The sequence below is a fragment of the Lonchura striata genome, chromosome 5, assembly GCF_046129695.1.
Source record: "Lonchura striata isolate bLonStr1 chromosome 5, bLonStr1.mat, whole genome shotgun sequence".
In the NCBI taxonomy this organism is placed as follows: Eukaryota; Metazoa; Chordata; class Aves; order Passeriformes; family Estrildidae; genus Lonchura; species Lonchura striata.
The window spans coordinates 66,715,073-66,739,788 of NC_134607.1; the positions used below are offsets into that span (position 1 = coordinate 66,715,073).

At 44.7% G+C, this 24,716-nt stretch overlaps 1 protein-coding gene across 3 annotated transcripts in view; it reads right to left on the reverse strand.

Moving 5' to 3' along the window:
- Positions 1 to 11,445: 11,445 nt before the first annotated feature.
- Positions 11,446 to 24,716, reverse strand: part of CAMK1D (calcium/calmodulin dependent protein kinase ID) — a 206,940-nt gene continuing 193,669 nt past the window's right edge. The window contains exons 9-11 of one of the 3 annotated variants that reach the window (XM_021530986.3): positions 22,935 to 23,022; positions 22,293 to 22,431; positions 11,446 to 15,243 (exon numbers count right to left, since the gene is read on the reverse strand). In XM_021530986.3, the coding sequence (XP_021386661.1) occupies positions 15,197 to 15,243; positions 22,293 to 22,431; positions 22,935 to 23,022 (274 nt within the window). In that variant the 3' untranslated portion in view covers positions 11,446 to 15,196. Of the gene's footprint in view, positions 18,966 to 22,292; positions 22,432 to 22,934; positions 23,023 to 24,716 lie in introns of all 3 variants that reach the window. The other 2 variants (XM_021530985.3, XM_021530987.3) reach the window with 2 other exon arrangements.

A 24,716-nucleotide genomic window follows, 5' to 3' on the forward strand; every position in this document is an offset into this window, starting at 1 on the left:
TGCCATTAAGGTGTCAGCACTGATTGCCTGTCCCTGCTGGTGACAGTATCCAGAGAGTGACCAGTAAGGCTGCACATGCAGGAAGCACAAGATGAAGAAGGAATTTGGGTTATGTCTACACAGGCTGGTACACATCACACAGGGCCTGCCTGACACATGCTAAAATTTTTAGGCCCACTCCATAGCAATTTCAGGGATCAGCTCATCTGGGGACCTGCAAAAAGGGCAACATTTTATGCCATTTCCAAGAGTAATGGGAAGGCATGATTGAGTATCTTCCTCTTGAAAAGCAATAAGGGAGGGACTGAAATGCAGAAATGAAGAGGAGATTGGCATAGCTGGATGGTTTGGCAAGAGATGATGTAGAAACCCAGAAAACATCCTGGTAAGAAAGAGAAAGACAAAAAAAAATCCCTATTTAGTTAGAAACAGCACCAAATGTGTCATCCCCCCTTGAGAAGATGCTTTACAAATTAGTAACATCTGCTTTTTACAAAACATATCAGGAGCTTGAAGGCTGCCAGAACATCTGCAGGACCAGTGCTAGGGGTTTCCAGAGCAGCTGGACACAACTGGAGACAAGGATGGGATTTTTGGCATCTGTGTTCACTGTGGGGATGTTTTTGTAGACAAATAAATTTTTCCTGATGGATACAGAGGATGACAAGAAGTGAAAGAGCAAAATTAATAGTAACAGGACAGAGTAACTGTAGGAAAGAGGAGGAGAGAAGAGAGAAGAGAAGAGAAGAGAAGAGAAGAGAAGAGAAGAGAAGAGAAGAGAAGAGAAGAGAAGAGAAGAGAAGAGAAGAGAAGAAGAGAAGAGAAGAGAAGAGGTGACAGAAAGAAACAGAAGAGGGGAAATAGTTCTCTTAGGGATTGTCCCCTTTTAACCATCAACATATCCCTCTTGTACTATTTCTTTCACAACTTTTGCAGGACTTGTGTGTCTCACCAGAGTGTAAGTGGATAATTCAGATGGTGATCTGCACCCAAAAACACCCTGAGTTTTTAGATTTTACAACTGAATTTTCTGGGGTTTTTTGAAGGTGGATATTTATAGAACAAAATGTATAAAATAAATTATTCTCATAATTCCCAATATCATCTCGATTTAAAAACCCTACCTGAATAACTGGGGAAGAACCACAAAGTGATGTAGGATTTACGGGGAGCAGACACTGTTAGTAGCTTTCTTTGCTCCTCAACACCAAAACCATTGGGAAAAAATTACTTCCTTATGTTTGAATAATAATTTAGGGAAATAGCCATGTTTTTCTGTTTGGGTTTTGGCAGAAGGGGGTTTTGGAACCAAAGAGCACATCAGTGTTTCAGAGTTCTATCAGTGAAGCACATTTCTAATACACAAAACCTCTCGCCAAGCTAGGTAATCTCCCATTAATGAGGCAAAGGATCCTAAATTAATTTCTGAAAGTAGGAGAAAAAGCATAGAGGCAAAACTGTAGAAAGCAGATAAAACTGAAACCATGTGTCATTCTTCTTTCTTATAACAAATCCAAGTAATTGCAAGGAAATTTCATTTTCCTCCCTATTTAACCCCAATTATTTTCATTTAATCACAGACGTGCCCCTATTTCCCTCCAAACCAGCCTGCCTTGCGTGTGAAACATCCTTTCTAGCATGTGCTTGGGTTCAGGGTTCCTAATCCCCTAAAACAAACACAGCAAGCAGCACAGCATGTCCCAGCACTCGTGGCACTGCTGGGAGGGCTCCTGGCATCCCAACAGGGATGTCTGGGGGCAGGCACAACAGGGATTTAGTGGGGCGGGAGCAATGCTGTCTTTGTGGGGAGTCATCTTTTGGGGGATCAGGATTTGGTGCAGATGGCACCAGGTTGGGTGAGAATTGGGAGCGTTGATTGGCTTGAGGGTGTCCCTGCAGTGGGAGCTGGACAGGTTGGTTTGATGGGCTGAGGCCAATTGCATGAGATGAAAGAAGGTGAAATCCTGCACTTCAATAACAGCAACCCCACACAGCACCACAGGCCGGGGGAAGCGTGGCTGGAAAGCTTTCCAGAGGAAAAGGACCTGGGGGTGTTGGTCAACAGTGACTGAGCATGAGCCAGAGGTGGGCAAAGAGGCCAATGGCACCTGCCTTGCACCAGCAATAGTGTGGCCAGCAGGATCAGGGAGGATTTTGCCCCGGTACTGGCCACTGGTGAGGCCACACCTTAAACCCTGGGTTCAGTTTTGGGCCTCTCAATTGCAGAAAGACCTTGAGGTGCTGGAGTGTGTCCAGAGATAGGAATGGAGCTGGGAAAGGGTCTGGAGCACAAGTTTAATGAGGAGAAGATGAAGGAGCTGGGGGCTCAGCCTGGAGAAAAGGAGGCTCGGGGGACAACTCATGGTTCTTTACAATATTCAGAAAGAGGTCTGCACAAGGCTCTTCTTGCAGGTAACAAATGAGACTACAGGAGAAAACAGCCTCAAGTTGTGCCACGGGAGGTTTGGTTTGGATATAAGGAAAAATTTCTTCACCACACAATGGTTGTCATGCCCTGGAAAGGGCTGCCCAGGGAAGTGGTGGAGTCACTGTCACTGAGGGTGTTGATAAGACATGTAGATGTGTTACTTGGGGACATGGTTTAGTGGCAAACAAGGCAGTGGTGGTTTAACTGTCAAACTAAATATTCTTTAGGGTCTTTTCCAACCTAAGTGATTTAATGATTCTATGAATTTGTTGGTTTTCCATTAGATGGGTTTGTTGACTTCACACCACTCCTGAGGTGCCTGATGGTTTCTTCTGGTGAGAGTGTTCCAGCAATTGTTGGCTGCTTTGGTTAATGCTGATTGCATGCAATGGCATCTCCCCCTCTTCTTATGGAATAGCAATTTTTCTTGTCACTGAAATTTTCCACAAACACGGAGCTATTTCTCAGAACAAGTTTTAAGTGCTAAATAATTGTTTTGCAGTGTTAAAATATAATCAGTGAAGTGGCATTTTCTTTGGCAATATACCACTTTCGAGTCATGACAAAATTTGGCAGAAGTCCCTTCTATGTACCCCTTGCCCCAAGAAAAATCAGCAGGAAGCCTTTGAAATGTTTTGGGATTGCAATGCACGCATGCTCAGCAAAAGCTTTGTAGTGCTGCACAGTAAAACCACAGCAAATGCACTAAGTGAACCTTCCTGAGCCTGTCCTTCCCTGAACAGTCCAGCTGGCATAGGCGGCAGCACCCACAGCCTTGACAGGACTGATAAAAGCAGATTTTTATTACATCTTAATCTCTTGGATGACTCTGCAGTGCCCAGGGGTTTGTGTATATGCTCAGGGTGGTGTCTTAAGGATGAGGATGCTCCAATAAGCTCAGAAAGGACTTGAGGAGTAGTTACAGTAGAGACACTGGAGCTGGGAATACTCACAAGGTCAGAATTGCTCTTACAGAAGTGGCTGCCAGTACCTGGTTTGGAGATGTGGAAAAGGTCCTGTAAAAGGGAGAGCCATTTGCTATTCACTGTCCATCAAGAGTCTGTGTGAGGGAGCTCCACTGGACAGAGAGACAGAGAGACAGGATCTGTCACTCGTGTTTTGTACCTGCCCAGCTCCAGCTTTAGCTCCAGGTAAGGGACCAGGCTGGAGAGCAAGGCATGAGTGATTCCTTCTGTGGTGGGAGTGGCCCAGGCAAGCTGTCCTAGAGACAACCTGGCAGCATGGTGAAGAGTAGAGGTGGGCTCAAGCCATTGCTGTCAACACCCAAAGTGGCCTGGCTCCTTTTCTTCATTTCTACTTGCTCTTACAGACCTGAGATTTTTCTGCAAGAAAGGCAGTCAAGAGGAAACCAAAAACCACATGGTTTTGGAGGGTCACCAGCTGCCAACGTGCAGCCTATATATCACAGTCTGGGAACAAATGCAACAGAATACTTCATCCTTCCACTGAATACACTGGGTCCTTAAAATTATATAAGCAAGACTTTGCACAATTGCTCTCCACTCAAAGTCAAGCAAAGGCAGCAAGATGCATGCAAATCCCTCCAGCCACACAGCAGTTCTGTGGCAGGTCTTCATTAGAGAATTCAGGGGCCCTTGATTTTGGCACCTGCTCCAATTTCTAGAACTGTCACCTTCTTGAATGGGACAGGGAGGGGAGGTGCCAGCACATCAGAGATGTAGAGTCTTTCAGAGTGTGAATTAGAGCAATCTGAATTAGGTGCCAAAACTTGGATTGTTTATTTAGTCAGGAAAGCAACTATCTCAACAAAAGTGAGGGGACAAACATCCTCTTGGCTGGAGCAAAGCCCAGAGAGGTCTCTTCTGTCTTCCAGTGTCAAGAACTTTTTTGACAGCCTTTGACTATTGAAAGTTTTTACACAGTGCCCTAACAGAACGTGAGTCCTTCCCCAGGACAGCCATGATCTGGCACTTCTTATACACCAGACTGCCCAGAAGGAGGCAAACAGGAAATCCTTCCTGACAGAAACCACGAGGCCATGCACGGAGGAGGAGGAGCTCTTGGGCAGGTAAAGCAGCACTCCAGGTGGAATCTCAGGACAGCTGACCAGAGGGGCAAAACCACTTCTTTCAACCTCCATAGCCCAATCTCTTCATCCCTTTCTCACCCAGGAGGTGAGAGGGGACTGATGGGCAGATGCTCCCATGGAGTCACTGGGAAGAGGTCGGAGGGATCCTTGTGTTGAGCTGTGCCAGGATCCACTAGGGAAGGGCTGGACCAACCAAGAAGGAAGGAGGAAAGTGCAGACCATCAGGTTGTCCCAGAGGACATTTCTGTTCCACTTGCCCTGCCCAGAGAAAAGCAGACAGCCTCCAAGGTCAAAGGATTTAATTATCTGTCATGCCAGTAAACCCCAGGCTGACCATGGAGAGGATGAGCTGCCTGATCTCTGCTCACCATCCAAGGACAAACACATGGCCACATCAGAAGGGTGCTCACTTGAACTCTTCCCATGCATTTCCATGGGAACAGGTCAACTGTTTTGTTTTCCTCTCTTTAATATTTCTCTTATGATTATTTCCGAAATATTCTGCTTGCTGGAGACTTGGCCTAAAGTGATAAGGAAGAGAAAATGTCACAGACTGTTGTCAAGGAATTATTTTTCCCATTCCCTGATGCCAGGAAAAGCAGTTCTTGCTGTAGGAAAGCAGATCATGGGTTGTGCTGTCTTTGTATTACTTGTTTCAGAGATGTTAGAAAATGCAATATGCACCTATAAGTACAGTGTGTTATTTGGAAGCTGGCAGCAATGAAAACCATTTTTTAGCAAAAAGAAAATATCTCATAACCTGATATATCTTGTCTTGTCCATACATAGGTGATTCAGGCTCATTTCAGGATCACAATCTATTCTTTTTTACACATACAAAACATTTTGCTCCCCATGAACACAAGATGAAGAGATAACTCCTGCCTTAGGAAATGTACCTTTTAATTGTCTGGAAGCAGCACTCTCACCAGGAAAGCAGGGCAGTTGTGACTTTACAACATTTTCAGTAGCTGCATCGACATTGTTCAGGTTGAAAGTTTCTGTGCTGATGCTGGTCTCTGCCTCAGTGCATGAAAAAAGTACTTTCCAAACTGTGGACAGTTTGCAACTGAAGAACATTTTCTTTTTCTCTAAATATTTTTGCTGATATCTAGTCTATTACTTCTGTGGAGAATCCACAGCAATTCAGGAAGGTTACAAGCAATGACTGAAAATTCTTCAGCTGCAGAGAGTCAGCCAAATCTCCTTTTAACCACTGTTCATTGGCTCATCCCCAGCATTGTACCATGGATAGATAGAACAGTGCAATGTGATGGTCCCAGTGCTGCCACTTGCTAACAGCCTCTGCCAGAGATCACCACCTGTAGTTACATCCTGATGTCACATGCAGAGTCCATTCTGTAGCCACATATTTGATACCTCACCCTACGGAGACAAAAACCATCATCAATCTGAAATTGCTCCAAGACAGAGTGCATGGTTGAAAAATAAAGAAGAAATTCTTTCTTGTGAGGTTAGTGACACACAGGCACAGGCTTCCCAGAGAAGCTGTGGATGCCCCATCCCTGGAAGTGTTAAAGGCCAGGTTGAGTGGGACTTTGAGCAACCTGGTCTAGTGGAAGGTGTCATTGCTCAGAGCAGAGGAACTGGAAGTGCAGTCAGAGCTGTGGGCAGCCTGGGGACAGGTATTGGGGTCCCAGATCCAGCCCTGATCAATGGAGAGTGGTTAGTGCTGCACTCGGAGCACCCATGACATGTACTTCATTCTGTGCACTGACTCAGGGGCTAAATGGGCTGGAGAAATCAAAATGTAATCCCACAGTTTAATTAAAAGATAATGGAAGCTTTCCAGCCACATCACTAAAGCCCATGCAGAGACAAAACTCCCTGTTCTCCTAGAGGGATAAAATAAAATGCATTGTCACGCTGGGGATCAAGCTGATCTGAACTTCATATTCCTCATCTGCTGTATTCTTAATTGTCATTGCTTTTAATTGACTGCAGATTTTCTTTGGTTTTGCAAATTCAGTTTTGAAGCAGATTCTTTGTATTCTTTATGGAATAGGCTTCAGGATATATGAACAGGGCTGGTGGGGGGCTTTGCACTGCTGGTAAGTAATGATAGTTTCTCTGCAGCAGGAGCCAGGTTCAAGTGAGATGTGAAGTACAGCGTTCACTGATGAGCAAGGAGTGGGAGGAAGCAGCATATTTCCAGCCATAAAACAGGGGGACATTAAGAAGTTACAGGCAGCTCTGGCAACACAGAGCTCATTAACCCAGTGGGTAGAAAATACATTGCAGATGCATCAGCCTTGCTGGAAATCCAGAGGGGAAGAGGTGGAAAGGAACTGTGCAGGCTACAGGAAGCTGCCAGTGGTGATGGAGGGCAGCCACACCCATGCTTCTCATGAATGTCACAAAACAAAATAGGGAGAAAATCGTTGTGCTGAGTCCTCTGCCTAATGTGTTCATCTGGGCACCAAACTGACAGCAAAAAGAACGGGGCATGAGTCAAACCTTTGGGGACATGATGAAAGACCTCAAAACCCACAGAGAATTGGCTTTCACAGCAGGAGGGATCCCAGCATGTATTCTAGCCACTGGGCTGAAGTTCTTGTTTGGAATATAAGTAGGTTTTTAGGTCTTCTCCTAAACGACTTGCTTGCAAAGTTAAAAGGAAATCTGAAAACTGGGAACTGGAACCAGGTTTTAGCTTTACATTTTACTGTTTTCTTTCTCTCATTCTTCTTCTGTAGGGATGTTTGCTGAGGTACTAAGTTTTCTTTTTCTGAAAGCCTGTATTTGGAGGAAGAGCCAAGGACACTGCAGATTGATTTTCTGAGCTTTGCTCACACTCCCTAATACAAGTGGCAATTTAGTAGGATAAGCTCATTCCTTTTTTCACTTTTATGGATTTCATTAAGAAGCATGAACAGGCAAGAATTCCTCTAAGCAATCATATTACCAGCCTAATTTGCTAGACTTTCATGAAAACAATTAAAGATAGAATGATGCAATGACCCAGTTCAGGACCCAATTAAGACTGAATCAATAAATCAGTAGGTTTAAATCACCAGCATAAGGCCATAGATAATCAAAAGAAGTTATGAGGCTGAAGCTGAACAGAATGCCTGCATTACATCACCACAAGAGAATTAAAAGATTAAATACTTCACAGTTGAGGTGCTCAGCTCACCTTACTACAACAGCTTAGTGGCAATGGGCACAACCTGGTACAGGTCCATCAGCTGCTGGGGACCACGGCCTGGGTGCACAGCACAACAGCCCTGCCAAGCCATCCACAGCTGCAGGTATCCCTGGACATGGTGACTTCCAGGAACAGGTGTCAGGACCCTGTCCATCTGTTCAGCCACATTTGGTGCTAAATTGTCTCATCAGTCTGTCACCACCTTCTTTGCACAGGTAAGTGCAGCCCCCAAGGTGTCCTGCTAACAAACAGCTGTTGGCTCTTTCCTGCAGGTCTCTGACTTTCTTCCAGAGGAATTGCTGGACATTTGTTTCTCTCCATAGATTTAATGGGAACCACTAGTAAACTCAAGCATGTGGTGCCCTCTGCATACTGCAAATACTTAGAGAGGGAAGAAGTTCCTCAATTCAAGCCTCTAAGGTGACTGTCAGTGGACTCAGCAGTGAACTTGGTATTTGATGGCAACAAAGCTGCACACTGTCTTCAGAATTCAGCCCCAGCTTGATCAAAGATGAATTCCCTCTTTAGATATTGTGACTAAAAAGTAATTGAAATACATGGCAAAATCCTATCATTTGAGTACTGACAAAGCACAGCAGAATAGTTCCCAACCTTCAATTAATGCCATGTTTCCCTCTGCTTTAGTCTGATAGAGACACTGTAATAATATAATATTGTATAATATAATACAGATATAATATAATATATAATATAATATTCTATTGTATTGTATTACCATATATTATAACTCCAAGTGTGTGTCCATCATATACCTGTGTTCTATTTGTTGAGAGCAGGAGTTCATCTGTCAACTCCCACTGAAGGTCAGTATGGGCTCACCAAGACTATAATTTTGGTTTTTCTTTGTAGTGGAACAGCCCTCTGATCCACTTAGGTGCTACACTGAACTGTGTTGGGTCAAAGACTAGGAGGGAAAGTTGCATTTCAGATGCTACTTTGAGCAAATGCAAACTTGAAGATGTGGTATGTGATTCTTAATATGGTTGGTAGCTGGCCTGCAACAAAAAGAAGCATTTGTTTGAGATTTATTATGCATTTCTGGTCACTGTTAGATTGCAAGCTGAGGCACAGATGTGAACACAGCTCTTTCTTCTGCCCTAAAGAAAGAAAATGAAAAACATACAAGAGTCTATATGGCGCCAAAGAAAGCACAAAGTTCGTGAGTTTGATGGAACAATAAATTGCCTCTAAGTTCTATTATTATTAATTTCCCTAAACAAAACACTTTCATGAAGAAGGTAAATGAATCATTAATTGAATGTAGCTTTATTAGAATATTGAAATTATAAAAAGAAAAACCTCAAAGATTAAAAAAGAAAATAAACTCTTGAAATCAGGATAAGCACACAAAGTTTGGAAGTCAGGAATTTATCCCAAAGTAATCCAGAAAGCCCGAATGCCAAACAATCTGGAAATACTTAATTGAATACTTGCAGTGATAGTCCAGATGGTCCTTCTTCCCCACCCCCATAGATATAAAAAATGGTTAACACCAAAACAATTCAGCATAGTTGAGAGGGCCCACCAAAGAGGGACTCAGATGTGCTGGGCAGGGCACACACCCATGGTGATGTAGGAGGATTTTCTCCCTGAGGGATGTCCAGAGCTGGGAGGAAGCATAAAATGGTGGGAAGAGTGCATCCTTTTATCCCTGTGACAGCTTAGAGTGTCCTGGGATTGCTTTTTGGCAGTGCAGGCCCATGTTGTCTCCCCATGGAAAGCTGCCCAAAGGGATCTCACAAGACCAATACAGTTTTGTAGATTCACAGAGCTGGGGAGGTTTGGACTAAAGCAAGAGATTCAATGTAGGCATTATCACAAAGGGTAGGACAGTTCACAGTGCACAAGCACTGATTTGAAAGCCCTGTGCAGAATGTATCTTCCTTAGCATCACCTGCTCCTGAACCACAGGGGTATATCCCTACTCAGGTTGGATGCTCCTCCAAGTTGTGCACCTGCACTTTCTCTGCTTTAACAGGTATCCCTTATTCAGAAGTCCTCTTGGCTGTGAAAGAAGAGCTACCACAGCCTGCTGGAGCCTTGGTTCTGGCAACGGACAGTTCTGGAGAGCAGGAGTGAGAAATGGTGCTGGTGCAGCACAAAGAAAGGCTGATGTGTGGCATAAGCCAGACCTCAGTGCATACCAACACCCTGAAAGCCTTCAATGTTAGGGCATCCCCCTTCCCTCCAGTGCACATGGCTGTGGATTTTGGCAAGGTTGCAAGCAAAATATTTTCTACAGTTTGCATCTTGGTCTTGTCCCTCTGGCTTCTCTGTACTGATATTTTATCTCCCTTGTTGCAAACAGCCAAGAATTTGTGGCTGAGCACATAGAAGCAAAGAAGATGTACAAAGATGAAGTGAATATTGAGATGAGATCGTCAGGATGTCATGGCTAAAGATTTCAGTGGTCCTGGGGTGACCTTCTGCCCAGTCTCTCTGGGAGCTTGGAAGAGCCTGGCGGACTCTGAGTGACCACTGGATCTATGGGGGAACCCATGACTTTAAAACCAAAACATGAGCAAGTTTTCCTGGCTGAGATTTTAATTTCATGGTGAAATGTGGGGTAAACCTTTATCTACTGTAAGTGCCACATTTGAGCTAAATCCAGCTAACTTATACACAGATGGGAATGAGGTCCTTAGTGTGAAAGGATTGTCAGAGTTCAGGCTTATGTCAGGTGGGAAGACAGCATAGTCTTTCTACAGGATCTGCTGCTCTCCCTGACACTGCAAATCATGTGCCTGTGCCTCAGTGTCACACACCACCTCCAACACACTTCCAGGCAGCATTTTTGTACATGGATGTACTTTTCCAAAGGTGTATTTCGCCATGGATGTGCTTTTTCTGGAGCACAAATCGAAGGTTATCTTACCTGTCCTGGTAGAACCCACCATCAAAAGGTAATTCTGAGAACACAGCTGCTCACCACAGCTTTCAAATACTTACCACGTTGGTTCTGGGAGTTGTTTCTTCATTCACAAAATAAAAGCTTTATAAGTAATTTGCCTTTCTCTTTATATTGCTGTGAGCTGGCCATCATTACTGCTGTTTGTTTCAACTCTGTTACTGAACCAGGTGTCTAAAATTACCTAGCTCTGGCCTCAAGCACAGGCCCACCTCCCTGCTGGGCATGTTGGTTTTGTCACCTATTTTAAGAAGGGAGGAATTCTTGTGTGCCAGTGAGTGAAAACCAGAAGATAAAAAACAATAGTTGAGAAAAATAGGAGGAAAAAATGAAAAGCAGGTCATAACACACCCCAGGAACATCATCTGGAAGAAAATTAAGCCAATGATGGAGCACACTCAACCGTCTTTGGAGAGCACAGCTGACTGCAAAGGGGCTCAGAAATTCTCACTGACGAAAATCTTGTCTCCTTTGATGATTCCCACCGCAGGGTGTGTAAGTCACCAGCACCAACTCAAATGTGCAGCAGTCTCCAACAGGTACATGTCCTTTCCCAGCCCTACACAGATATTCTCAGAGCTCAGGAGACAGCCATGTCTCCATATGTTGACATTCAACACCATTTCCACTGACAGCTTTAGGAAAAATATGAAGGACAAATCATCCTTTCTATTCATTTCCCTATGGAGTGAACTGGGGAGAAAGAAAATCTTATTATTCTCCTTTGGGACATAAAGGAACATCATCGCATAAAAAACAACAGGGCAGTGGAGCAGCCACAGAAATTATTCACTCCCTTTCTTGCATGTGGGTGGAGACTCATGCACTCAAAATCATCAGACTTCACATCAGGCTGATTTAATTGGATTTATTGGAGGAAAACAATTAGTCATCCCTTTAAATTGTCATTATGATAGAAATCTTGATATGTATACATGATTGTCAAGGCAGAGAACCACTTGCGATGTAGCCCCATTAACAATTTGCAGAACTGCAAACTCATTACGCAGATAAAACTTTTGCAATGCCTTAATAATACATGCATGGAGTAAATACACATTCTCCCTTCTTTTTGGACATGGATGCTGTTATGAACTTGTTATCAATCACAAGACCTGCAATATTAGGCACACTGACATTCCTTGATTAAGATTAAAGCCTTTGTAGAAAACATGCTTGCATTTTCATTAGAAGTCAACTGAGGGATATTTTGTAGTTGGGGATATTTGGGGAGTCACTATTCTGGGCAGACTAGGCTCTTTTTTCCCACTATTTTCTGGCTCAAATAAAATATCTATCTAAAAAAAGGCCCAAATGGGCCAAAATATTGTTTCTCAACTAGAGATCAATGTACAGCAAGTCACTGATATTGTGTTGACCAAAACATGAATCGCACCAACTGAGCTGCAACCTTGCACACTCTTCACTTTGGGGGTCATGGAGCCTCACACCAGGTGCTGTCTCAGCAATCTGATCTCAGGCTGGTTGACAGCTGTATCTGATGGTTTGTTGTGCTGCCATACAGTGATTTGGCAATGGCACAGCCCTGGCTGAGCACCAGCCTTGAAGGGGGGCTCAAGACTTCTCGGTGTTTTCGGCCACCATGGAGAACAATTTCCAAGGACTATGCCACCAAGCATGGTGCTTGCTCCCCAGGCCTGCAGCTTGTCATGCCCTTGCCAGGAACACAGAGCAATTCCCAGGCCTTTCAGATGACTGCTTTGAGTGTTGGGAACTCAAGGGTTTTCCACACAGCAGCCACTCAGCAGCTGGGACCAAAGGCCTGGAGATGCCTACAAGAGGTTTGGGCTGGAGCAATCCTGTGCTCTGCCTTGGAAAGCCCAGCACAGATGAAAGTGGGTCAATGGCTAAGGGAAGAGAAGGCAAGGGCATGGTTTCCATGTGGAAGAAGGAAAAGTACCACACCAAACTCTTCCATGGATAAATGGTATCACCTGGAGGTTCAGGGATTAAATGGTAGTATTTAGGTGGTGATGCTTTGGAAAGGATGGGATAGTTTAGCTCAGCTTTCTGCCCTATTTTGTGCAGGCAAAGAATCACAGCATCTTGGTCCCCAAAATGCAGTTCATTCTGCAACAGGTGAGAAAGAACTATCTTACAGGAAGAGAAAAATACTAAGAAGTGAGTGAACCAATCTGAATTTGCACTAGGAAAAACAAACCAAAAGAAAAAAAAAAAGAAAAAGGGACACACCAATATGTTTCTTGGCAGCTCTGAGAGTTAGTGACCCAGGGAAGGAATTTTTGATTCAGATCAAATTTGTAAGTGTTGTATTAAAAAAGGGATTCTCACCTCCCCAGCTCCCTGCTTCTGTATATGTGTATGTGACTGCTGCCTAATTTTAAGCTGCTCTGGATGGTGACTCTTCCTGTACATGCTGCAGAGCACTCAACAGAAAGACAAAATACATTACCAGGCTTTGCAATATCTTGTTTACAAAACATCAGCTTTTGCATTTACTTAAACTTAACAATGGATTTCAAGTTACAGGTACATTGAGGCATTTAAAAGCAATACATGGAAGTAATTCCCTCAGAGAGAAGGTTGGGTTGAATGTGGATAAAGAAAAGGCTCGGGAAATACAGAACCAGTGAACAGCAGTTTAATACATGCAGTGCAGTATCATGCATTTATTGGACAGTTGATGCCATCATTAGTTCAGCAGTGTTTTTTCACAACACCTGCGAGCACACATGCCCTGATTCCACTCTGGAGTATGGAAAAACTCTGAGAGCCATTCGACTGACCTTAGCATTTATGAAGATGAGGGGGAAAAAAAGCTACCTGGACAGATAAGTGGCACTATTTGTGGTGGGGAAGGGGGTTTTGAAATCCAGAGTCCAGGCTAAAGAGCCTCTATCCTCTGCTACAAACACTATATACACAGCTTTGACCCAACCACGCAAAGTCAGACCAAAAAACCTGGACCAACTCCTGATGAGCCACAGGAGGGATCTGTGATCCCTGGGGCCACAACGCACATGTGCACACACAAAAACACTCGTGTGTCACAGAGAGACAGGCTGGGAAGGCAGGGCCCTGCTGCAGGGATATGAGGGGAAACAAAAGGGATTGGGTAAAACTTGCTGCTGGGCATGAAGTATGGGATGACTGGTTTACCAGGGGAAATAAGAATTCATGCAGTGTTTGTGAGCAGGTTGCTGTTCTCTCACTCAGCTATTGCTGACAGTGATTTGCCAACTAATCTTCCACTCTTGGTCTTGATGCTGTTTTTCTTGGATACCGTAATCTCCATGTGTGTTTCTGCTTTTTGCTTGAATGAGTTTTGGAGTTTCTGGAGCAAATAAGCACAATGAGGAAGGCAAAACTTCCTTCCCATTAATAATTTCTGGGATGCATTCACTCCCCCATTGACAGGTAAATATTCATGGCAGCAAGAGCAGGAATAATTGCATCAAATGAGAATTTCCATATGCTGAATGGAAGCTACTTCTGTACCTTGGGGCTCAGCCTAGAAACTTATTTTGCCAGTAGATGAATCCCCTGATTCTTTGGAAAGAGCAAAAGGAACAGGCTATAGCCTGCATGATCTTGCTGGCAAATTCAGTTTTTATCTGGTGCTCATTCAGTGTTGCTCAGGGCTGGAGCTGTTATCACAGGAGGAAGTAATAGCACAGGTTTCCCTAGAGCTGATCTTATTAATGCCAAGTTCACATCAAAGGGCAATATCCTCTCTGCTTGCCAATGGCTGAAAGCTATCTGGCATTCTCTGGCTGTTTGCTTCCCTAAAAATAGGAAGGGGACAACCTTGGGGCCAGCTGCAACTGCATTTCATGGGCACCCTGGAGGCCCATGTTCTGGTTTGCAGAGGGTTTGGGGAGAAAAGCCTTAGATCAGGGGTTATGCTGGCCCTGGGACAGAAAAAAAAACCCTTAGAACAAGACCTGAATTTCATCAGAACCAGTCAGGAGCCCAAAATAACTAGTAATAATAATAAAAAAAAATACTGTCAATAGCCATGAAGGTATGCAGGACACATGCACAGCAGAAACCCCTATTCACTGCCTACAGCAGAACTACATGGAGATGTCTACCAGTGGGATCACACCCTTTTTGTGGTTTGATTCTTGTCAGGAATGAACCAAATGTCTTGGTTTTATTTCAGCACCACAACCATAACACACACACACACACAAGGCATAGGTAAAATCCTACCTTTTTTTTCTTTTTTTTTTTTTTTTGCCCACTACTCTAATGGCACCTGTACAACAGCAACAAGGACAGAGGAGACAGCAGCAGCAGCAGAGTGACACAGTCTCAGGAAAGCAACACTGCCAGGTTTTCCCCACACTCCTACTCCCCACCAGCTGTGTTGCAGGGCCAATATCCATTTTGTGCTGCAGAAGGGTTGATCCAGCAGAGAGTTAGGATGCACTGGGAATGAAGTCACATGCAAAATCATCAGCAGAAGCCCTTGCCACTGCAATACTGACTTTCAGCTCGCAGAGTTCACGGGCAGCCTGTCCTCACAACTTCTTCTGCAGGCTAAGGGGCCAGCTGGAGCTTTTCTGGATTTTTTTTTGTTTTGTTTTCCCAGCAAGAGCACTGCTGTTGGCATCAGAGATGGCCTCTGTGACTCTGGAGGTAAAAATCAACAATCAAAGCTGCAAGCAAAGAAAAAGAAGGGGAAGGAGCTGAGGAAAACAAGTTACAAAGGAATAACCCATCGAAACCAGTAAAGTAAAGCAGAAAAGGGTAACAAACAGAGTCCAGGCTGAAGTCCTCATGCAAGCAGCAAATCACAGATTGTTTAGCAGGACAGTTCATTGGAAAAGAGCCCAGGGTGATTTTTCTACCTAGTCCTTCATAGCAAGGCCAGCTGGGGATTTGTTTTGAAGTTTCTACTGTGGGGTTGTTCAGCCATTCCCCCCATGCCCACATTATTTTCTCTACCTTTGCATTCTCCTGTGAGAGTGGCTGAGCAGAAGCAGGCTGGGGCAGGGGAAGGACATGCAAAAGCACTGGAGCATCCCTGGTAAGCAAGGCTGGAGTGTTTGCCCTAACTGTGCTTCCAAGGGGAAAATGTCTCCAGCCCTCCCTGACAGATCTGGCCTGGGTGCTGCCAAGTCACCCCTGATAAGAGATTTACTCAGATTTAAACTGAGAAGTTTCAACCAAGTGATGCTTCAGGAGAGATCTCAGCATTTGGTGAATCTGGGTCAGGTCTCCAGCTTGATACCAAAGAAGAGCTCCCCATCACCAAAACTGCAGTAGAAAGAAACAATTTTGCTCTTAAGTGCTTCTGGTTTTTATCTTATGATCCTAGCAGTTGATAGCAAGCCAAAGAGAATGATGATAAATTACACAACCAAGGCAGAATATTACTTGCAAAAACAAAACCAAATCACATTATATTCAACAATGGAAGGAAAGAATACCCCTCTCATCAAAAAAAAAAACACAGAAAAAACCCAGCAAGGAGGGCAGCCAGTGTATGGGAACCCCCATCTGCAGGACAGCATGTCTGCCTTTGCTCCTGTCACTGCTCTTTGTTTTGGAGATCCATTTTGGAAATCCATTTGCTTTTCTTTTTTCTGCAAGATTCATTTGGATGCTGTATTTTGCAGTGGTCACAGCAACTGCTGAGGTCAAGTTCAAACCAGACCTCAGGTTTCAGAAGATGAGGTACAGAGGGAACATTTGAGCCCTAACCTTTAAAACTGCTCTACAGAGACAAAATTATTCCCTAAATCCTGCTTTTTTTGCACATGTGTAAATGTAGGGAACTCCACTGTTGCCAAACTGGGAGACTGTCTATTTACAACCTGCAACTGGAGCAGAATAGGGTCAGACATGCTTGTGAAATCATGGGGGTTCAAAATACCTTGAATTTCTTGGGGTTGGAGTCTCTCAAAACTAAAACTTCCTTACTCAGGCTGGTAAAATAAATGAGTTTAGGCCTTAGGATGAGTTTAGACCTTAGAATGAATTTGTGTTCTACTTGTGTTTTGATGCTTTTGCAGCAAGACATAAAGAGCTCAGATGTAAATGATAATAAAAAGTGTATGGTGGCAATGGCCAGGGTATGGGTACAGGAGTGTGACCTGCAGCAAGGATGTCCCCTGACCTTCAGTCTGCCCAAATCTTGGTCAGAAGTTTTCACTGTGTAAATTATGTGCAGTTTTGCTGTAGGCCCCCAATAGTTTAGTATCTGCTATCTTTCTTAAAATGAGAAATTGAAGGTAAAGCCTTTCCTGTGTGAGCATCCATGCCAGCTGCAGCACGGTGGGGTGCACAGGGGGCACCTGGGCTCACCCAGATGTGCCACAAACCTCTAAAAACAGGGAGCAACTTAACACAGAGAGAGCTAGAGAAACTTGGTGCAACAGCTCCAAGTGCCACTGGAGTGGCTGTTTCAAACACAGTCAGTGCTCACTGCCACATGCCTTCCCAGCTTTTTTTTTCCTCAAGGGTTTTTTTTTTTTGGTAGGATGGATGAAATCCCGGCTCTGCTGCACGAAGCCAACCAAGCAAAGCTGGAGCAGGATACAGAAGTCTTGATGAAAAAGACCTATCTTATGGCTTTTCCCAGCACAAGCACTATTGCCTGATACATTCAGCTCTGTCTGTGACTGGCTTTCACAATTTCTTGTGCAGGATAAGTGAGGCAAGTGTGGTGACAGAGCACACTGCAGGGAATTGTGCCTCTGGCAAGGATGGACCTGTCTGGGATGTGAGGGGCTCAGAGTGCCCAGTGAAGGGCATCTGTCTCTGCCACCTGCCTCCCCTCTCACCTCCTCAAAGCAAAATCAGATGGAAGTTTCATTGAGGTAACCTGGAGGGAGTCCTTTAACAAATGGGGCAAATTTGCTCCCCTCTCTGTTTCAAGCTGCTTTAATGCACAGCAGCACAGCAGTTTTGGTGACTGTTCCTGAAAGATGCACCAGCACAAAGAGCCTGGGATGTGCATGCATTCAGTAATTAAAAAATGGGTAAATTGGGCTTGCTTTGGTATATAAGCTCCTGGAGAGGAGGGAGAGCCAGTGTCACCACTGCTGCCAGCTGTGTCTGTGCTTTTCAGCAAGATGCTGCTTTCCCAGCTGAGCACTCCTTGTCAACCCTCAGCCTGATCATGATGGAGCTACACTACACCAGATCCTGCATTTTGCACCCAAGAACCTGCCAGTACTTTACAGAGGGTTTCAAGCACCCCTCCTCTCCTCTCCCTGCTTTGGCTGTTCTGGGAGGTGCCGAGCATCAGCAATGCCAAGGAAAGCCCCAAGGAGCTGTGGGTGCTGGGATCTCTCTCATGAAGCCCTTGGGCTGGATGCACCCCATGCCAGAGGACACACTGTGGGGTGGCTGGTGAATTAAATGTCTTGCTGGAGGGCAGCACAGCAAATTGGTGGCAGAGGACAATGATTCCCACCCCTGTATCTTCTTTTTCTCCCCCTCTGCTCACAACACACAGCGACTCGAAGGAGATGGGAGCTGCAGGATGAGACCATGATCTGTCATTTCCCTTGCACAGCTCTGGCCAGCTCCTGCCTGACCCTGTGTACCTGCCTCTCCTCTGATCCCCAGCACAACAGGAATGAGGCCAAGGATGAGCTGATTCCCAGTTGGTGGCAATTTAATTCTCCCCATGGCTTTCAAGGAGGAGGATGAGAGGGAAAGCAGCAGTTTCTTAATCTGAGCAGTAACAGCTCTGCTAAAGCCAGACAGACTTGCAGTCCTATTTGAGGAACAAGAAATGGCATGCCATTGAAATCCTCCCAAGTTGCAAAGTTAATGCCAATTCCTACCTACAGAAATAGCTATCCCCCATCAAACTGGAAGAGGGACGTTATTACTTGAAGTAATTTTTAAAAGAAAAAAATATGCTTAGGAAAGTATTTCTATTTAAATAATCCAGTTGAGATGTTTGTAGTTAATGGAAAAAAAAATACAACATATACTGTTACCTACACTGAGAAAAGAGTAAATCACTGGGGAAAAGAATGAGTGTTCATTAGTTAGAACATTGCTAGACTCACATACATATATATATTTATATATATATATATATATGTATATATATATGTACAGCACCAGCGACTGTTAGATTCCGTTCCTCCTGGAGTCATTGCAGTTTGTGATCAATGAAACATTTCAGAATTGCAGTAGAAAATATGGCCATAAAAAAATCTTCTTTCTTCTAGTCCTTCGCCGAGCGGGGTGGGGCGGCGCCGGGGCCGCCTGCCCGCTCCTCGCCGCCCCGGCGCTCACTTGCTCCCTGTGTGCACTGTGGTCACTGTGGTGGCTCTGGGTCTCCGGTCCCCTCCTACCGCAGAAACGCCTGAAGAAGCAGATGAAACAAAACTACAGAGAGTGGATGGAGACATACCTAAAAGGAAAGCCAGAAACACAGTTAGAAATGTTATTTTTGGAGGTGGGAACTCGGGCAAAGCGGAGTTTGTTTCGTAGCACGCTACGGAGCGGAGAGGATTGCGGCTGGAGGAGGGGTTGTTGCTCTTCCTGCAGTGGTGGGTTGGCTGGGTACCTCCACAGGGCATCTTCTGCCCATGGTCATTGCCCTAGTGCCACCAGCAGCAGTGCACACACATCTCACAGGGACTCAAGGCCCACTTTCGGTATAAGTTCTGCCACACCGATGTCACAGTTCCAGGGCTGAAGACAAAGAGTTGTGGGGTTCAAAAATCCCTCCAGCATTGTACTTGCTCAGAATAATTTCCTCTTGGGCATGTTAAAGGTGATTAAATGTCTCACCATGGCCATCTAGCTAAATGAACAGACTGTGCACCTGGGCTAATAAACACAGTTCCCTGGGCATCCTGGGAAGTACAGTGGGTCAAATTTGTTGCTGAGTTCCAGTAAATCTAGAGGGAATGTAAATTTGTGTGACTTGGACATCACTCTAGTGACAGCTCACTGCTCCAGGCTTTGCTGGGATGTCTCCAGGACTTCCAGCTGAGACGTAGGTTGACGTGAGGTTGAGTATCTCTTGAGTACCAGTACTCTGGTGCAACAAAAGCTGTTAGGTGGGGACCTGGCATGGTCACCTTGCTCTGACAAGATGCAGGCTCAGCGTGATTAGAAATACAGTTCATTTTTCCAGACTGGTGAATAAAGGATGGATGAAGCTGATATTAATATATTCTCAGACTGAAGTTTGACATGACCTTTTGACTCTTCAGGATCTTTTTGATACTTGTTGGGACTTTTAACTACTTTTCCATGCTTCAAGGAGGCATTTCAATCTCAAGGATGACTATGCTGTATCTATACTTGGCCACATTCCATTTCCCATTGATATTTGACAACTTGGCATCACACTGCAATTTATCTAGTACATTAAAAATACAGAGCTCTAGGACCTATAAATAATCTAAGCAGTCAAATCATGACTGAATTGAATAAACCAGCCATGCACTGAGAATCAGGCCAATACACTTGAGAAATCCTGACTGATTCCCTTAGGGATCCCTTCCTGTTTCCTGACAGCTAGCATAATCCAGCCTAATGCCTGATCTCTTCTCTGCCCTACTACAGAGGTTTTGGATGCAAAAACAGGAGACAATCTACTGTCAGGCAAAGGCTGTACTTAATTGTCTTCAGTGATGTGGAATCGCTGCATTTGAAACTATTTGGAGAGTTGAAAAATTGTCTATTAATAGCATCAGGCAGCATTCTATTGTGTAAGGGTGGCACAGCTGGATCACGTAATTTGCTGTATAGGATCATTCTCGTGCAAGGAGTCTGTACCCAGAGAAAACTGCTGAGAAATAAAGAGGTAGGAGAGAGACTTCAGAGATTTCCTTTTTCCTATCAGGAGGTATTGGGTGGAATGTATTTGATACGTTAGATCTCTCTTAACTCCTTGCATTTGTTGCTGTCTCTCCTCATTGGTTCTCTGGGGCTCCAGCATCTCCTAACTCTTTAAATTATTTCTTTGAGGAACAAAAGCTCTTCTGCATTATCTGCCAAGGTGGACTTAACCTGGGATGCTTGGAAATCTTCCAATATTTTCCTGCCTTGTGTTTCTGGCATGTAAAAGCTCATCCTATCTTAACACATCTGGTTTAATCCTTCATGTCCTGGTTGATTTCACTACTGCAAAATATGGCTGGATTCTGCACAGGGTTCTGTAGTCATTGAACAGATTTCTTTGCCTTTCCACCCTTCCTGTTCACACACATTTTAACACTTTTCAAACTACTGATTGCCATTAATTAACGCAATTTGAGATTAATCAAATGGATGGGTGGAGATTAATCACCCACCACTTTAGCAGCAAAGCATTCAACAGATGCTCTAGACCTGACTGAGGTCCAGGCTTGCCATACTTCAACAGGAGACAAAACCAAGGGACATTTCTCCCACATAGGGGGTTTTCTACATTGCTGCATGGCCAGTGCATGGTTGGAAGTGTTTAAGGATGGTCAGCATCACTCCTTTGCAGGTGCCAGGAGCATGGTGATGTTTTTTTGGCAGCAGCTGTAGGATTTGGCACTGAGCATCCCAAACCGGACACTGGGTATGAATCCCCACCAGGCTCAGTATCCAGGGGGAAAGGAGCTCTCCCCTAGCTCAGCCACAGCACAGGCTGAAAAGGTATCTCACAGAGTACCCAGAAGGCAGAAACCCCCCCCCCCCCCAGATTGTGGGGGAAACCACGCCCATGGCAGCAAGAGGAAACAGCTTCCACACAGAGCCACCAGGACTGTGGTTGGAGGCATGTCCTCAGCAAGGAGCAGGCCAAGCAGAGGTGGCAGAAGCAGAGAGCAGCATTATCCAAAATCCTGAGCAATGGGTTCTTTCAGCTCCAGGACAGTGCAAGGTACAGTCTGGAAATGACTATTTCAGTCCACAGCAAAACATTCCTTTTTAGTGTTGCACTTTAAAGTAAACCCCCCAACTGTAAAGTTCACGTCCCTCCATTTCATTGTATCAAATATCTACAGATGGACAGGAGAGAAAAAAAGAAACGCTCAGAAGGGAGAGAATAAACAGACTTCATTGAAAAGGATGCATTTCTGTCTTCCAAATAATCCTTTTGCTGCCATGTCCCCTTCCCTGGCATTCAGAAAAAAATATATATCCCAAACATGAGTCCAGTGGGCAGCTTGCAAATATCAATTAAGGCACAAAACAAACATGGCCAAGGGCCAAGTCCCACAGTGGTGTACAGGGTCTGAATCCTGCTCAAACAAATGAACTTCTTAATGAAGGAGCTTAACATGGCTTAGGAAGAGGGAGGCTGGGACTGTCTGGCAGTATCAGTCTTCTCCATGGAAATGGAAAATAAGGCAATTTTTACAGAAAGATGCTGTATCATGATACTCTAAACTCAAACATAAACAGTTTGAGTAAACTTTTTCAAACTTCAACCAAACAAAAAACTTTGTTGCTGTGGGGGTCTGGGTCTTTTTCCCAAGCAAAAGCCCTTTTTCTCCACAAGAAACTATGATTTTCTCTCAAAAAATCACCAAGCCAAAACCTTCATTTTTTTTTTTTTAGTGCATCGACTTTTCCAATTGCAACGCAACTTTTCTGGCCAGCCAAAAAAATGACGGCCCGTTTCAAATCCTTATTTTAAACGCCTGCTTGCACCAAGCCAAAACCGACGGGCAGCGAGGACTGCAGCCTGGGGGGCAGGGGGAAACGGGGATGCCGTGGATTTGCTGGGATTCCCGGGACGCTGGCTACTCACAATCTTTCCGTGTGGCTGCGTCGGGGAGCGGCGTGGCGAGGCTGAGGGTGCTGGACACGCTGGCACTGGCGCTGTCCAGGCTGCTGCCGAGGTGTAGCCGCCTCATGTGCCGCACGACTGCCGTGGCATTGAACGCTTGCTGCAGGAAAAGAGCGGGAAAGAGATGGACAAGAGGGAAAGTTGGAGGTGGAAGGGTTACTTGTGCTCCTCTCCTGGCTGCTCAGAGTGTCAGAAGGGAATAAGTCTGTTCTCTTTCAAATTTTTCCTGAATTCGAAACTAGAAAGTGCGTTATCAAACCGTTGTTGTCCTAGTGCTCAGCTGGGATGCAGCAGCCTACAAGAAAGTCATATTTGACAAATCCATCCCTGCCCCAACACGTATATTTTCATGTCCCTGTATGGTGCTGACCCCACTGCCAAAACCCAAAGGTGCTTTAGCTATGAACAGCCCCAGCCCATTTCTCACGCTCTTTACATTTGGTACTTGTCAAACACCATCCTGTATAAGAGGCCCTGCAGGGTCATGTAACCTAAGCCTGGACCAACCATTTTGGCCACAGTTTTGAGCCACAAAAGCTGCCACAGGGGTGACTGTATGGCAGAGCTGTGAGTCAGTGTCACCCCTCAGGACGGGTCACTTACTCTCCATTTGCTTTTTGCAAAGTTCTTCCGGATCTGAGCGCTGACCGACTCGTGGATGTTTTTGTTGAGTGCTGTATCTCCAGCGATCCTGAAATGACAGAGCAGGCACATTTTAAGAGATCTTTTCCTCCCCCTGAACACTCTTACTTTTTCCCCTCAGTGGAGGGGCTGCTCCCAGGTGTGACTGCACCTGCAGTGACAATGATTCCAATCACAGACGGGCTCAAACTTCCCATGGCTGTCTCTGCTGGCAGCTGTGGTGGAAAATCTGGGGCAATAAAAGCCAGTGTAGATAAGGTTTGTAAGTCTGGCAGCTACAAAGAGGTATGGGCTGATTTGTTGGTGCTTGGCTGCTTTCTATCACCATTACAGCCCCAGATGAAAACATACTTTTTTTTTCCTTTACATCCAAAGACTTAACATCAACAGGCTGAGACTACTTTTAGCCTCAGCTATGCAGAAGCTTCTAGAGGCACTCCAACCTGTCTGATTTCTGCTTGCACTGGAGGTTTTCCTGCCAGCCTACAACGTATATAGTCATTCATCGTGATTAATATAGATTTACAGTAAAGCAGAGACATGGACACTCATTGAAGCAGCACAGGCTGCACAAAGAGCTTAAGCTGTGCAATACTTAACCTAAAATAATTGATTGATCTTGCATAGTTTCTTTAACAGATAAAGATGCATTCAAATCTTCACTAAACTCTGTTATTTCAAGGACATTTATTGATTAATTCCTCAAGGCATGAGATCTGTTGGAAGAGCAGGCACCACAGTGAACTGATGCTGGGCCATGTGCTGGGGTAATTAGTGCCATCTAATGTAGGTGATGATGCAAGGAGGCAAATATTGCCTTGTATGTGATACGTTCAGAAATATTTTTTTTTAGCCACAGTGTAGAAAAACAAAGTGCACTAGCAATAAAAAAATATAAGAAATTTAATAATACACCAGGACCAGAGTCTCCCAGTCTGAGGGGTTCCAGCAGGATAATCAGAAGGTCTGGGGACTCAAGAGTCATCTAATCCTTCTGCCCACTCCATCTCTCTCAAAATAATTTTGACAAATATTTGACAAACCACTCTCTAAAGATCTTGGAAAGATGGAGACTCCTCAGGCAACCTATTCCAGTGCCTCACTATCTCCTAGCAGACATGGAAAATAGTTTATTCCCTTTGTCTTTGAAGCATCCTTTCACATATCTGAAGACTGTTACCATGACTTCTCTCAGTCTTCTCTTCTCTAGACTAAACAAACTGATTCTTTCACTGTTTCTTCATAACTCATGTTTTCTAATCCTCTGATCTAGTGAGCTCCTCTGGACTTTCTCCAACTAGTCCACATTTTACTTTGAGGGTGGCACCCAAACTTTCTCCGTTTTCCAACTAAGGCAGCAGAATGGCAGCGTTGCTTTGTGCTTTTAAAAGAAAAATCTCTGCTTACATACCCCAGCCTGCTGCTTCCATTTATGTGGATTGAAGACACCCCTTTCACTTTACCCAGATAATTCCAAACTTCTTCTAAGGACATGCTGCTTTTTCTGCCTTCATTTCCTTGGTACATCTTAGAAGTGCTGAGACCAGCCTTCTCCAAATTGCTGCCCACCTTCTAGCTGACAACAATCTCCTAGGATCTTCATCAGAGGGATGAGAGGAATGACTTACCCTTGGGAGGAAGGACTAAATCCTCATGTCCCAAGAGTGGAGACACACCAATCCCATCCTGCTGCAGCTGAGCTGTCTCCATTGGGTTATTCAGGAGTGCTGGAGCCAGCAGGAT